The sequence below is a fragment of the Amphibalanus amphitrite genome, unplaced genomic scaffold (genome assembly GCF_019059575.1).
Source record: "Amphibalanus amphitrite isolate SeventyFive unplaced genomic scaffold, NRLGWU_Aamphi_draft 000062F_arrow, whole genome shotgun sequence".
Classification (NCBI taxonomy): domain Eukaryota; kingdom Metazoa; phylum Arthropoda; class Thecostraca; order Balanomorpha; family Balanidae; genus Amphibalanus; species Amphibalanus amphitrite.
In genome coordinates, this window is record NW_024881558.1 from 902,357 (window position 1) to 916,059 (window position 13,703).

The 13,703-nt window shown below is 47.4% G+C and overlaps 1 protein-coding gene across 2 annotated transcripts; it reads left to right on the forward strand.

Moving 5' to 3' along the window:
* The first annotated feature begins 66 nt into the window (after positions 1 to 66).
* Positions 67 to 13,125, forward strand: LOC122378620 (nucleobindin-2-like). Of its 2 annotated transcripts, none has more exons than XM_043359866.1 (9): positions 67 to 116; positions 4,274 to 4,411; positions 5,186 to 5,293; positions 6,899 to 7,120; positions 7,659 to 7,832; positions 9,891 to 9,993; positions 10,599 to 10,773; positions 11,419 to 11,554; positions 12,133 to 13,125. In XM_043359866.1, the coding sequence occupies exons 2-9, from the start codon at positions 4,280 to 4,282 to the stop codon at positions 12,721 to 12,723; spliced, it is 1,641 nt and encodes a 546-aa protein (XP_043215801.1). In that variant the 5' UTR covers positions 67 to 116; positions 4,274 to 4,279; the 3' UTR covers positions 12,724 to 13,125. The 2 variants fall into 2 exon arrangements, with proteins under 2 accessions (XP_043215801.1, XP_043215800.1); XM_043359865.1 differs by having other exon boundaries at positions 77 to 109.
* Positions 13,126 to 13,703: the final 578 nt, after the last annotated feature.

Consider the following 13,703-nt stretch of genomic DNA (forward strand, 5'->3'; position numbering starts at 1 on the left):
CAGCTGATCTGTCGACGTGCAAATGAAATCCTATTTGAAAACAATCGGTCACTCGTTTGTTTTGTCCAAGTTTTGTCCGGAGGGCCCGTATCGCCATTGCGGGGTTATCGTAATTCGTAAGTATGAGCACGAATATATAGTCCAAGGCATAGTCTGTCGTTGACTTCATATATTATATTCCGCGATATGAGCATAAGAGTCACTCTCACAGTCTCACTATTAGTAAGAGTGACTCTGGGAGCCAAGCAAACTCAGGTTGCCATGGTAACAGGGCAAATTTGGTATGAGTAGGTACGCCTTTAATAAGTCATTTTTCAACGAATTGTTAAAAAAAGCTAAAAGATTTGTTGGTCCAATACAAGAATGAATCACAGTTTTCATAAACGATCAGAGTTTTTATCAGGCAGGCTGAGCTTAGGCCTAAATAATGTCAAAATCAAGTCCTAAACTGAACAGCCAGTTGCCATAGGTTACCTCTAACGCTCTGGCCCTTTAAAATTGTCACTAGCTCATCAGCCAATCAGCGTGAAGTGCGATGCGATGCGATGGTTATCGGAGGTTTAGCCTTTGTATCGGCACCTCCTTGAGTTCTTAAACTTTTACTTTTACTTTGATCGATGGGTTGCATTGTTATGGTTGGTTTGTGTGGCTAGGATTCTCACTAGGGGACAGGATTGGTGTTGGGAGGATGAAGGTCAATTAGGATAGAGAAATTTGTTTTATTTTAAGTATTGTCTAAGTTAGGTATAAGTTAAGTATTGTATATTGAGAATTTTGTTTGTATTGAAGTATTGTCTTATGCTGATTGGTGGGATTACTGCATTTGTTGTTTAATTAGAATGCCCACTGTGCTACAGCGCTAGCGTAAGTGTCCACTTTTTGTAATTTTGAAAGGCAGGAGAGCATACCCTTGGTTCCACCTATTGGGTGCACCATCAGGTTGTCCTCCCTGATGACCCTCTGCTGTCCCCTATCTTGACCTTAATGTTACGTACTGTGCCAGTGGCAGATCCAGGGGGGCCATGGGGGCCATGGCCCCCCTTGGGCCTCCCGGGGGGCACCACCACGGCAGGGGCACCACAGGCTCACCAGGGGCACCAGCCACCACAGGCTTGTCAGGGGCACCACAGGCCTGGCAAGGGCACCTCAGGCTTGTCAGACCCCAGGGGCACCACAGTCCTTCGAGGAGTACCACAGGCCTGCCAGGGGCACCAAAGACCTAGCAGGGGCACCACAGGCCTCGCAGGGGCACCACAAACCTCGCAGGGGCACCTTAGGCCCGTCAGGGGCACCACGTGTCTGTCGGGAACACTTCAGGCTTGTCAATGGCACCACAGTCCTGTCAGGGCCCAGGGACACCAGCGGCCTAGCAGGAGTATCACAGGCCTGCCAGGGGCACTACCGGCCTAGAAGGGGCATCACCGGCCTCGCAGGGGCACTATGGGCCTGTCAGGGGCACTATGGGCCTGTCAGGGGCACTATGGGCCTGTCAGGGGCACTGCGGGCCTGTCGTTGGCACTTCAGGCTTGTCAGGGGCACCACAGTCCTTCCAGGGGCACCACAAACCTGTCAGGGGCACTTGCGGCCTAGCAGGGGCACCACAGGCTCACCAGGGGCAACACACACAAAAATAATTTAAAAAAAAAACTGAAAATAGGGCACCATCAAAATGAAGGGCCGAAATGCGTTAAGTTTTTAATTTTAGGTATAGGTAGGGGCACCACTTCGATTCATGCCCCCCCCCCCCGGAGTTTTCCTGGATCCGCCACCGTACTGTGCTAGACACTTTCAGGATTTTTTTTTTATTTAGTCAGAACCTTTTGAATGGAAGGATTGACAAGGACAGAGCGAAGCTTGTTGCGTTCATTCTGCTCTCTACCCTCCGATCGCCGGTTCTATGGCAGAATTTGGAGTCCAGGGCATATTTTAAGGATTTTTCACTGCGTCCCAAAGGTGGCATAGGGCACACGCTTTGATCGGAAAGGGCACATTGCAAGCGAAATAGTATATAATGCAAGTGAGATAATGTACAGATACATTGTGTACTGTGCTGGTCCTCCTATGGCCTGGTGGAGGGGCACTGCAAGCGGGATATTGGGAGCGGGCTGTGATTGCTTTTGGCCAGTCTCGAAATTCGCCCAGTCGTAGTGCGTTCTTTATCCGCATTCAAAGGGCGGACCGGCGGACTGTCGGACTGTCGTAAATGTCCGGCGGACATTTACATTGTTGTTAGTCACTCGTTTTCCTGAACGGCGTTGGGCGTGTTTGACCTCCCTTGACGCACCAAATTGTAGGGGAGAGCGGGGAGAGTTGTATCATGTCCAAGTTGTATCAGGGCGAATTGTGCCAAACTTATCCAATGGATGGCGCTCGCGACACGACCAGCCGACGAGGTTTTCCGGGCGCCATCTTTCCCTGTTCTGTCTTGTGGCTGAGTGGACGCGTCTCGAGGTGAGAGCCGATTTTATGTTTTTTTAATGTCATTCTAAAAAAATAAGTTGCAAGAAAATGTGTGTTTTGGGCATTTAGATGTGCACGAATTTGAAAGATCTCCGTAGCGGTGGTGAGGGTAGGTTCTAAGGCTGCATGAGTGAAAACGGATTTCTCCAGCTGTCCGCTGTTTGTTTAGCACGAGGATGTTTTTTCATAGATGGCGGCTAGGTACATGTTGTATCAGAGCCGGGTGGGGTATGTTGTAACATATATTTATGTATGTATGTATGTATGGGTATGTTGCTTTTGATCGCGAAAGCTAAGCCCTGGCTCGCGTTTGTAGGTAGCTAGTCAATGCTCGTTCCATTTCGGCACAATGTGTTGGCTTCTTTGCTCTTAACGGGCCACTTTTGCGTCTAGTCTGTTGATGTTTCGTTCGGATTGCATTGACCTAAGTTTGGTCTAATAAAGTGAAGCCTTTGAGCATACCTATACATTGTATTAACCCCATTTAATGTTGCTGTTATGTTCAAAACCAGTAACAAGCACACTCCCTGAAACGTGAAATAGTGATACAAATTACCCCACCATGTGATACAACTCACCCAAGCCATGGGGCAAGTTGTATCAAAAACATTGTTCTATTCGGCAGACCGTAGAATAAAAACTGGTAGAGGTAGCGGAAAAGTTACTTTGCACAAAAAAGCAGAAGAATCAAGGAAGAGGATAGTATGGAAATAATGAGTTTATCACGGATAGTTACGAGGTTATGGGTCTCGGAGTAAAAACTGATACAACCCACCCCACTCTCCCCTACCTATGCTTGGAGAATAAGAATGAATATGCACATGATTTAAATGTGATACATAAGTCTCTTCATGCGTTTTTCACCCTTATCAATCGATTCAAAATAGAGGTTGACGTGTGAAAGATTGCCAATTTGCATTGAAGATGCTATGTGTTTGAAAAGATGACGTAAGGTCAAACAGTACCCACCTAAGTTGTGACAAGAAATCATCGGATTTTAAAGTTACATAAAAAATCCATCATAGATTTACCCGCGCCCTGATGTGGTCTGCCGAGCAACGCGGTCTGATGGGGGGGGGACATTTTGGCCCCCCTAAGATCTCGAGAACCACGCAACATAGCGACAAGCGGTAAACGGCGTTGGATAGCCCCAACGGGGAACTACCTTGTGACCCAATTTCATTGACCTCGGTCAAACCGATGACGTCACAGGTCAGGTCAAAGGTCGAATTTTCACCGTTTACAGGCATTTCAAGAAATGCGTTGTAAAATCGAGTAAAATGCATTTCATTGAAAATCATCGATGGGGAAATGTTCTCCAAACACATATTTTGTTATTTGAGGTCACTGATACCAGGTCAGGTCACAGAGGTCAGGTCACTGGGCCCGGAGTCCAAAGTTTAACGTGCACACATTGCGCGCACGGCCAGTCCCCTACTGACTTTGCCTGGCTATGCCTGCCACCAAACCAACCGCAACCATACCTGTCGGGAGGCCCCTAAACGTCAAGCGCCCGTCGCGCTTCGAACCCTTTACCTGACCTTGACCTGACCTAGACCAGAATCAGTAACCTTAACTGACCCCAATGGTCGCCTAACCTACATCATTGAATTTGAAATGTAAAACTGACCATACAACATGTATCACATGGCCCTAGTATAGTTGGTTCATGCTTCATATTGTGACCCTTAGTGATTGGACCTCTGTGACCTGACCCAAATTGGTGACCTCATTCACCAAACTATATGTTCTGCTGTATTTGTTTGAATGCATTACTCATTCATTTTACATGTGCTGACTGCTTGGTTTTCAGGTCAACATGGCAAGATTCCACTGGGTAATATCTGCCTCTGCACTCCTGGCATTCACCTGCAGTGTAGTTGCCCCTCCTCCAAGAAAGCAGCCAGAGCCCAAACCAGCCCCAGATGATGACCCAAACCTCAATGAGGCTGTAAGTCAAATCGCAGTTCATATGTGTGATGCGCAAAGTAATGCAGATTTGTGACCTACGTGAAGTGTTTATGTATATGCCTGCTGAGAAGATATGACAGTAACATTTAATAAGCAGTATGGTTATATTTAAAGATAGTCTGCTTATTGAAAGCTTGGTACTTAAAATGTGGGGTTGAAATGAGATGAGTAATGTATGTGTTTTGCTAATTGCATAAACATTTTTTAGGTATCTTATAGGAAATATAATGATATTTTGGCTAGATATTTGTTTCTATGCTCTTATATTGTTGCAATGTCATGGGAGTTCTGAATCTGAAATTTTAACTCATGACGAAATTTGTGACAAGTCTTTATAAATGTGGCACAATGATCGCAGCTCGGTCCAATGGCCTGTCTCAGCCGACACCCCACCGACACCTGCGGTAGGGGATGCGCAATGAAAGAATGAGAGGTGGATGCGTTGATGTCCGCTTCTTTTCGTCTGTAGAGAGCTTGTCTCCAGCCTCCATCGGTGTCGATGTGTCGGGATATCCAGCCCTATCGTTATCCACTTACTTTGGCGACGGTAGTCATTGACGGCTAGCGTTCACCAAAAGCTGTCATGTTTGCATGTTCGCCTTTTTCGTATTCGTCTCGGAACACAACAGTTATTTATTTTACGTCGAGACGGGGAATGCAGTGCTCGGAGACCATCGGATCGCAATGCCGCTCATCTATCGCTGATTTTAAAACACCTTGATTTTCTTACCACCTTTGGATCTTTCGCTCGCAGACTCTGGGCTTGGAGTACAGAAGCTACTTAGAAGAGATCGTCAAAGTACTAGAAGAGGATCCTCAGTTTAAAGTTATACTTGATAATGCGACAGAACAAGAAATAAAGGTAAGTGACCGAATCATTATACATAATTTACTTTTCAGGTTTTAGTTTTAGAATGAATGGTGCAACTGAGATGAAGTGTGAGCTCATTTGAGATGGAGATGAAGCCACGCTGCTCCTATTGTTCGACACACGACACATGGTGTCGGTCGGTCATCGGCGTTCGGTGATAGTTATTATTGCCGATTCTTTACCCTGTAAGCAGCTGCTATGCTGTTATCCTGGCTTTTGGACATGTGAGGCGTTTGGGACCGTGCGAGTATTTGCGGACTCCACTGCCCCTACATCATTTTTTTTTTAAATTGTAAGAAGGTGCGCTTTCAATGTCATATTTCACTGCGAGTGCGACCCCACGGTGCAAGAGGCGGCGGCGGCGGCTCTCTCCTATCTCTTGCGGCAGTAACTCGGAATCGAGTGAGACATTTCAGTTTACAAACCGGTTGTTTATGGCACCACCACGAGGGCCGGCCCTTGGTGTCATAAAAGTCCGGTGTTTAGACAGACGGGGCGGGAATTGTCCCTTTGCTGGCCCATGCGGTTTGTCAGCGGAGGGTCCAATTATTGTCTGTAGGATTATATACCAGAGACGACCGACAGAGTCGGTAAACGGATGATCAAGCGGAGAGCCGTAAAATCCCAATAAATCAATCAGCGAGGGGAGGGTGACTTGTTTCATCGCTGACTGCTCGTAAGACCAGACCCCATCTACCGGCTAAGTATCATCGATAGTTATCAAAATCTTTTATCGCGACTTTTGACGCTTTGAAGAACCGGAGAGTGCTTTGTTCTTTTGTGTTGAAATGAGGTATGTCTTGCAGTGGGTACCTTCAAAATTCCTCAAGTCGTTATCACTTATTGAACCAGCGTCTCTAACTGTAACTTTGAATCGGTCTTTCACGATACATTGGGCGGCTGGCGTGCTCCCGAGCCCCCGGGCCCAGTCGGCTGCCCGCGGGGTGCGCGCAGAGACGGCTGACGGCCCGGTAGCTGTCACCCGAAATGTCAGACTCGTCGGCACCGGAGCGGACCGCAGTGCAGCGCCGCAAGGACACGTGGACTAGCACGAGGTCACGTCACGGCGAGAGGCCACGCAGAACGACGGACTTCGCACGTGGAGAAACCGGGGAAATCGGATGGATGGCTGCGGTGACTGAAGGCCGTTCTGCTGACCTATCTGTCCTGGTATCTTGCTATCATAGATCTTGCGATCATTTCCAACGATCTTTTGAATGACCACACGATTCGCGACGGACGGAGTTTTTTTTTTACCCAAGAATAGCAGCAATTTTTTTGTCGACTAGTTGTGTAATCGAAAATCGAACACCAATGGTTGCATGCATGACCATCATATCCATTTGATAATTGCAATTTGTTAAGTGGATATTTATGTTTGTATTGGCCCTATGCATTCATCGATAAATATCCATCAGTTCATGTTTTGTCTCCTCATAAAAAGACGCCATTCTTCGTTCACACAAAAGATGAATGAATATGAAGGGGGATATCTAGTTTCGCTGGAGTAGGAAAAACCGCAGGATCTCTTCCTGAACATAATTCGCAGTGCACTATGTTCTGACTAGCCTCCCCCTCCCCCCCCCCCCCCCACAGTCGGGTGCGGTGGCCGACAAACTGCACGTGGTCGACCCGTCCATCCGCTCCCGACTGGACGAACTCAAACGGATAGAGCTGGAGCGGCTGCGGCGGAAGGCCACCGAGGCCTACGAGCTGTCCAACGGGCTGGACCGCGAGGCCATCAAGGAGCCGCTGCATCTGGAGCACCGGAACCCGCACACCTTCCGGGAGGAGGACCTGCGCCGACTGGTCAGAAAGGTAGGCGCACTGGCACACCATAATCCTCCAGCCCCGGTGACTTGATGATCCTGATGTTCCCGTCCAGCCCTGAACAACACCAGATAATACCGCTACCAGGGACACTCGCGTTGATGATAAGCTTATTATGTCTTACCGAAGAGGTACTCACATTGGTTTTCCCAGAATATCCTTATTGGTGAAATTGATTCAAAGTTAAAGACAGCCTCTAACGAAAGAGTGGAAAACCAATAAACTAAAATCGGTGGCGTCAATGCAATCGATTTTTTGTAGTTTGAATGATTTTTGAAGCATATATGACTTTCTTTTTCCATATTGATGACAATTTAACACTATCAGTAGAAACAAAATATTTTTTTTCAAATTATAAATACCATATTTGAATAATGCCTTGTAGTGGGTTACGTGAATTATTTTGAGACTCTTTTTTTAATATTCACTTTAAATACTAAAATAAATGCGAATCTGGATAAGAAACAGCAGTCAGGAGTCAGGACCGTGATTTCCTTCCTCAAATTTAATCGTCCTTTTTATCAAGACTGCTCACGACCTTGAAGAGTTGGACCGCAAGCGACATGACGAGTTCAAGAAGTATGAAATGGAAAAGGAATTTAACCGTACCCGGGAGTTAAAGAAGATGGACAAACAGCACCGAGAAGAGGCCGAGAAGAAACATGAAGAGGAGGTGAAGACGCATAAACAACATGAAAAGGTGAGTACTAAACAATAACCCTGTTAATGTAACTTAATTACAGTCCGAAGCCTGCATACCCATTTGTAGTTCGAGCTATATGACTTAAATTCACCAGCCTAAGTTGATTAGTGAATAGAATTCATAGTAGTCAGACCGGTTTCGGTGTATTAACACCATCGTCAGCTGTGAATGAATATAAATAAATACATGCAAATACATCGCAAATATTCAGTCGTTCATTGAATAGGCGACGTCAGGGTCGTCTATTCACTGAACCAGTGTCACAAAGTTATATTAATGCTTGGGTGTTAGAGGGGAAAATTCCTCTCCAAAAAAGGGATGAGGGACGAGGGTGGTATATTCTTGATAAGATTAGCCCCCCCCCCTGAAAATAAAGTACAGAAGAAGGAAAGATTGCACACTTCTGTACAATGGTAGAATCTGATGCAATAATGCAAGCAGATGCTCTTTCATGAGTGGTAAATTGCTCTTGAAAGTTGGAGGTGGGAGTGGAAAATTATTTTCATTTGGATGTTTTGTTCCACCCGGCAGCCAAATTGACAAATTTTGGGACACTGCACTGAACGGCCCTGACGTAGTGAATAGGCGTTGGAGCTGTTCAGAATGATTGCAGGTGTTCGCAGGTCTGCGATTCCTATTTTATCTTGGGGAATATTTGTTTCTGGTCCCTAAAAAGCTGTTTCTGGTACCTAATTGCTGATCAGCCCCAAAATGCTTATTCGACCCTAATATCTGAATCTGGCACCTAATTGCTTCCACACAGCCTAAAGTTGCCAGATCGTCTAGTTGAACTCCGTATTTGCTGTTTGCTGATTCAGCACCAAAACCAAAACATCCAGCACCTATTTTATTCCACGTTTGCCTACCTAATTCGCGTAATCTTCCTGATTTTATGTATCCTAACAAACATGAACGTTGCATTCGGTGATGTCAAGTGCCATTTTCGCCAGTGGAGATAATGATTAATGCCATTTCTAGCCAGAAGAGAATCACTAGCCAGCTATGGTGCAGCATAGCAAGACGCTCCTATACCAGCCCGCTATGTATAGAAGACTAGAGATTATTGCACCCTCAGCCATTTTAACGTGAAAAGTTTGGATCCGTCACTTCCAGCCAGGCTCTCAGGTCATAAACTGGAGTAAAGCAAAATGTCAACTCTGAACAGACATGCCACGCAACCGGCTCTCTTTTCAATATTATTAGCTTTCTGCAATCATCGTCTGACTCCATCTCGATCAAACGCAGCATCCGGTTTCTACAGGGGCGTTTGACTGACCGGCCACACAATAACCAAAAACAAAATCAAAGCTTCATGCACACATATGACATAAGTAAGAAACGGATGAAAAAGGCACAACCACGGCACAACTCTGCGCGGCAAACAACGGACAATGTCCCACGCAAGATCCCGCGTTTCTTCAGCGGCCTTGAACGGAATGAAAACATTACATTTCTTTTTTGGAGCTATTTGATGACGTCAAAAAATACAATACCCGTTTTAATGGTCAAAATCGAGACAATTACTCACAAAAATGTTTGCCTTTAAGTATTACAAATAAATGCTTTTAAATATTTAAATGACATTGTTTTTTTCAAACAAATCAATATTATTTGCTTACTTAAACGTCATATACAATGCTGAGATCACTACGGGGCTGTCTTAGAGTGTAGCTGCACTGGCAACCTTTGGGCTAGACTCCAGGGGTCATTATACCAGAACAACATGATTCTACCAGCCAGTAGTTCATTTTTCTACTAGATTGGTGCTACGCTCAGCAGTTAGGTGCCAGATTCAGAAAAAAAGAGTAAGGCGTACCGATGAATAGGTGCCAGAAACAGCTAATTAAGGTCATTTTCCGTGATTGGTGCTGGTATCCACCAAATAGGTGCTGAGGACCAATTTTGGGGCGAGTCAGCTTTTAGGTGCCAGAAATAGCTTTTCTGGGACGCAATTAAATGGCGTCCTTTTATCTTACTCTCCGAGTGATATGACCAGCCAAGGTTCAGTGTCGGGATCTGTGAATGACGCGTGCTCCCCTGCACGTTCCTCGTCAGGTGCACCATCCTCTCAGCGAGGACCAGCTGGAGGAGGTGTGGGAGGAACAGGATCACATGGACAAGGACAGCTTCGACCCGGAAACCTTCTTCAGGATGCACGGTGAGCAGCGCTTCGGGCTCGGGTGAAACGCGCTGGAAGTATGGGTGAATGCGTTACGAGGCGTGGAAGATATTTTGCAAGTTTTTCATCGATAAATTAAACGAGTTAGTAAACGTTTTAGTTTTTTTTTCGTAGAACGGCTAGACCGAATTATGTAGGTCCATGAGAGGGTGTTTTGTTGCCCTAGCGCCGTCCCTTGTTTGCTTTGCAGTCTGCCCTGACTCTCCCCCCCCCCCCTCATGCTACCATACCGTGCCTTGTCCCGTACTGACTCGGTCCAGACGTCCTGACACTGTCCTTTCGTGACTCCGCCCCGTTCTGTTTCACTCCCCCGCCCTGTCGCCGTCCTGTTCTGATTCTCTGCCCTGTACTGATGCCGTGTTGCTCTGTTTCTCCAGCCTTCACTGACGCTATTCCGTTGTTTCTCTCCCCAGCCTTGACGCTGTTCCTTTCTGTTTTTCTGTTGTGCACTGACGTTTTCCTGTCCTGACGCTATGGCACTTAATTACACTGTCCTGGCGTTCCCCTGTCTTGACGCCCCGTTCCGTTCTTTTTTGCCCTGCACTGATGCCCCTCTCCGCCCTGACGCCGTGCCTTTCCCGCAGACGTGGACGGTAACGAGCAGCTGGACCCGGTGGAGACGATGGCACTCTTCAAGAGCGAGCTGGACAAGTTGTACAACAGCAGTGACGCCGACCCGCGCGAGCGGGAGGAGGAGATGAACCAGATGCGCGAGACTACCTACAAGGAGGTGGACACGGACCAGGACGGACTTATCAGGTGAGCGGCATTGCGACTCGTGTAAGCGCACTCGGGTAAGCGACATTGGACTGAGTTAGGTAAGCGGCGTTGGGGGCTCTCCTAGGAAGCTGATCAGGAAGCTTACGCTGTCGTGTTCTTCCAAATAATATGTAAAAATTTGCTATTGATGTGCCGAACGCTTACTTGGCAGAGTATTTCTCATTTGCATTACGTGATAAATGTCTGAGCGTACTTGCTCAGCTTCTAGTTATTGCCGTTTGTTGTGTCTACACGTCCACATTTAATGGTATGAACAGAAATGAATTTGTCTTTCAGTGCACGCCAATGCAGATCGCCGACTTTGATCGAGTAGTTTAGTGCCCTGCTGGTGACGACCCTGACGTCTTACAGCGCCATCTAGAAGTCATGACGGCCTTGTCTTTCGGTGTTCAATTGGAGATCAGCAGCTGTTCCATGGGCATCAGCCGCGTATTTCTATGTTTAAGCTAGTGACAACTGACAGCTGACAGCCACGTATTTCAGTGCCCTGCTCTGGTAGTGACAGGACGTATTTCAGTGTTCTCTTGAGCTGACAGACATTGATGTGTTTTAGCGTTCTTGCTACTTACGGCCTTATCCACTTTTGACCTCTCACTGACCGTCCTGCGTCTGTTTCGCCGGCAGTTTGGAAGAGTTTATGGCCAGTACTAAACACGAGGACTACAAGCACGACCAGGGCTGGGAAGGCATTCCGGACCGCGAGCACGAGTTTGAACAGAAGGAGTTTGACGAGTACGCGCACCACCGTGAAGAAGAGCTGGTGAGTCGCGCTGGCCCGGGTGCTCTGTCCACGTCCCGGTCCAGCCTTAATGAATGGCCCAAAACCCCTGTGTACGCAGTGCCCGTTGTTTTCGTTAGGAGTCATGCGTGAACTGTGGATGTGCGTGGGGTGGTGGTGCGAGGTGGGGCCTTATCATCGGTTATCTGATAATTCGTGATCACTGAGTGAGCTAGATGGCGTGCATTTGTTCAGCAACATTTTGCGGGTGCTTTTGACCAGACAGTGGCGCCCCCTGCACTGATCGGCTGCCACTTTCACGTTTAATTGTAATGTATCCGCATAGCCATGGGAAAATTTGAGTTCCTGTGGTTTCTTGATTGAACTATTATTCCTCGCCAAGTTTTGTCACATACAGATATATTTCGTGCGTGTTTACACTTTGCCATATGATACGTGCGGACCATGTTAGCTGCGATAACATGTAACCTCCTGGAATGTTTTATTTGATATCACGTCCAGTTTTGCGTCGTAAAAACGGTTGAGGCCATTCCTGTTACTTGAAGTGTTGTGTGAAGTATTTCAGGCTGCTGTACTTAGTCGATGTATTATTTTTCCAGGGCGAGGAGGACCACCACGATTCGGAGGAGCACCATGACGACCATCCTGAGGGACACCCTGACCAGCCGCAGCTGAGCCTGCCCATTGGAAACCCGCCGCAGCCGTACCACCAGCAGCAGCAGCATGGACAGCCGCAGCAGCAGCAGCTGTACGCCAGCCAGCAGCAGGGTATACCGCTCCAGCAGCAGGGCGTCCCTGTCCAGCAGCACCAGGGCACGTACCAGCAGGGAGTCCCCGTACAACACGGAGTGCCCGCACAGCAGCAGTACGGGGCTCCACCACAGCAGCACGGGGCTCCCGTGCCACAGCAAGTGGTGCCCGGCCAACAACAGTACGGCGCCCCGCCGCCTCAGCAAGCGGCGCCTATCCAGCAACAATATGGAGCTCCCGTGCAACAGCAGGCAGCTCCCTCACAACATGGAATCCCGGCACAACAGCACGGAATCCCAGCACAACAGCACGGAATCCCGGCACAACAACATGGAATCCCGGCACAACAACAAGGAATCCCGGCACAGCAGCACGGAATCCCGGCACAGCAAGGAGCTCCTGTGCTACAACAGGGAATACCAGGTCAGCAACACCACTAGCAGCTTGATCTGCACTTGTTTCAATGCAGTTTACCAGTGATTTTATCATGACCATTGACCAAAGCGAACAAACGACATTTGCGACATTACGAGCTTAACGTAACCATACGTAACGAAATATGACTTCTTATATTTGCATCCATCGCTACTGCTTCGCGAGCTTCACGATTCACCTGGAGGTCGGAAAATCTACCCAAGTGTCAAATCTATCAAATCTACGGAAAATCCACCAAGTCATTCCACGTAGCGTCCGTAGTGAAGTAGTCAAGTGAAACGCAAAATATGCCATGGCACGAAGTTATCCTAATGTACGGAGTTTCTACCTCGCCTCTGTGATAAAAGAACGAATCTCAACCGGGCCAGATATTACAGACGTGTTGCATGGCTGCTCTCATTCCTAATTTATATTTGTTTTTATTGTTGCATAATTTAAATGTAAATCTCCCATATGCGATATTTTTGTGGTGCGATACTGATTTGCAAAGCTGACGTTACATAGAAAGAAAGTGGCAGTCAAAAATTTCTACGGTTTCGTTTACTTTATATGTATGCCGTTTTATGGGGTAGGTAACATATGATAATTACGGAGCGAGCGAAGCGAGCGTAGTCTTTCCTTAGATTAACGGAAATTTCTGAGTATGAGCGGCCGGCCGGCCGGCCGTGGTCACGCTTTTGCGAGGCTTATATCTCAGCAACCACTTGACCGATTTACGCGCGGTAATTTTTGTAGGGGAGCTTCATTCCTTCTACCAAGTATTGGACTATTCCCGATGCATGTGGGTGACCCCTTATGCACGTGCCACGTGCAAAACGAAGAGGTGTCAGTTTTGTAATTGTTGCAATATCTCGGTAACTACTTGGCCGATTGCGCTGAAAGTTGGCATGTAGGTAGGCACCCACTAGGCACTGCATATACATGTGCCAGAGTTGGGGTGCTGCTGCACGTGCGCACGTGCAGGGGTCGTTTCCAGATCTCGGGA